The sequence below is a fragment of the Acanthisitta chloris genome, unplaced genomic scaffold (genome assembly GCF_000695815.1).
Source record: "Acanthisitta chloris isolate BGI_N310 unplaced genomic scaffold, ASM69581v1 scaffold285, whole genome shotgun sequence".
Taxonomy (NCBI): Eukaryota; Metazoa; Chordata; class Aves; order Passeriformes; family Acanthisittidae; genus Acanthisitta; species Acanthisitta chloris.
Window position 1 is genome coordinate 4,487 of NW_008675131.1, and position 1,668 is coordinate 6,154.

The 1,668-nt window shown below is 62.1% G+C and overlaps 1 protein-coding gene across 1 annotated transcript in view; it reads right to left on the reverse strand.

Annotated features, from left to right (window-relative positions):
- Positions 1-1,517: 1,517 nt before the first annotated feature.
- SIGIRR (single immunoglobulin and toll-interleukin 1 receptor (TIR) domain) overlaps positions 1,518-1,668 on the reverse strand; it is a 2,750-nt gene continuing 2,599 nt past the window's right edge. Inside the window, 1 exon segment of the mRNA XM_009075571.1 lies at positions 1,518-1,668. This exon segment is cut by the window's right edge and continues 12 nt beyond it. Coding sequence (XP_009073819.1) covers positions 1,518-1,668 — 151 coding nt within the window.

The window sequence follows — 1,668 nt, forward strand, 5'->3', positions numbered from 1 at the left end:
ACTTTGGGAAGGCTCCTGCGGAGCACTGCTGGGTCAGGGGAGCTTCTAGTGGGGCTTCAGCCTGGCTCCCTCTGCCACAGGGCCAGGGGAGAGGGCACCAGTGCCCCGTGGTGGTGCAGGGTGTGCTGTGGGTTCCATGTGCCGTTCCCTGGCTGGGTGTCGACAGGGCTTTGCATGGCTCAGGGGCTTGGGAGGCTCTGAGGTGGCTTCCCATGGTTTATGGGTTGGCACTGTGGAGGTGGTGCTGGCAGTGTGGTGCTGTGTCCTCTCTTTGCTGAGGATGGTGGGCAGGGGGATGTGTGTGACTGGGGCTGTCTGTGCCCTCACTGCACGAAGCTAGGGGGTGTCTGCATCCCTTGTGTCACCCCATGGGGACTGTCCCAGCATGGCAGAGCTGCCACTGATGCCAGGGCTGGGCCTGGCAGGATCTGGGCAGAGCCGTCTGGGTCGTGTTTACTGAACGGCGTCGCGCCGTGGGTGGGGAGATGCCCCCAGTGCCCTCAGTACTCAGTGCAGGAGGGGCAGCAGGTCCAAAGTTCTCTCTGCTGCAATGGTGGCCATGCCAGGGTGTGCGGGTGGGCTGTGGGGTGGTTTCAGGCTGCTGGCAGGTTTGGGGCTGCAGGGAGCCCCTGCGCTTGGGGGGCATTGTGCGCCCTGGGGGGAAACATGGTAGAGTAGGTAGATGGGTGAGAAGGCAGAGGGGACAGGGAAGCACTGCTGGAGTGAGCACATCCAGGACTGGTGCAGTCCCCTCGGTGAGCAGCACTTGGTGTAGTCCCTGCAGGGGGTCATGGGGTGTTTGCCCCCCCTAGGTCTTCTGTACAAACCCCCTGAGTCCTGTGTACCCCTGAAATAAAAGCCTTAAATGATGCCTACCTGCTCCTGTGCTTGGCTGGCATGTGGTGGTGGGTACAGCACCTCAGGGACACCAGCACCCTGGGGATACCAGCATGGGGTGACCTCACCCCACGGTGCCATCCAGCTCATCATACCTGGCAAGACTCTGAGTCAGTATGGTAGGGACAGTGGTGTGGGAGGGACACAGCACAGTGCTGGCCAACTCACTGCCCCACAGGAGACCCCCCTGTGTCATACATGTCTCCACTGGTGTCACCTGCATCTCTGCCACGGACAGACCCACTGGGTGCAGCAGTATTTTATTGCCACGGGGTTTCCCGTGGGACAGAGGTGCTGCCGCCGCTCCCATCGGGCACTCCCTTGGGGCTGGGGCATGTTGCTCCTCAGAGAGCATTGCCCATCCCAGTGCTTGTCCATCATGCAGGAAGAATGTCCCTGCCACCCACAGTGAGAAACAGGGCCCGGCACCCAGGGGTGGCACCCAGAGGTGCCTAGGCACTATGGGCAGGGTGTTTCTGGTGATGGCTTTCCACCACAGAACGAGCTCCTGCTTTCCCATCGCCACCGTGGCACTGGTCCCCTCCTAACGCCTGTGCTCCTCTGCAGTGACCTGCTCTGTGCAGGATGGGGGATGCCATGTCACTGGCCTGTGGCCCCACTCAGATATCATCCTCTGTGACCAGGCAGTAGAAGTCTGTGCGGGCGCTGTAGTTGCGCGATCCCAGGTCCGAGATGTCGAGCTCCGGCCTCAGTCCATCCCGCAGCTGAGCCTCCTCCATCCCTCCAGCAGCTGCAGCCCGGGCAGTGCTG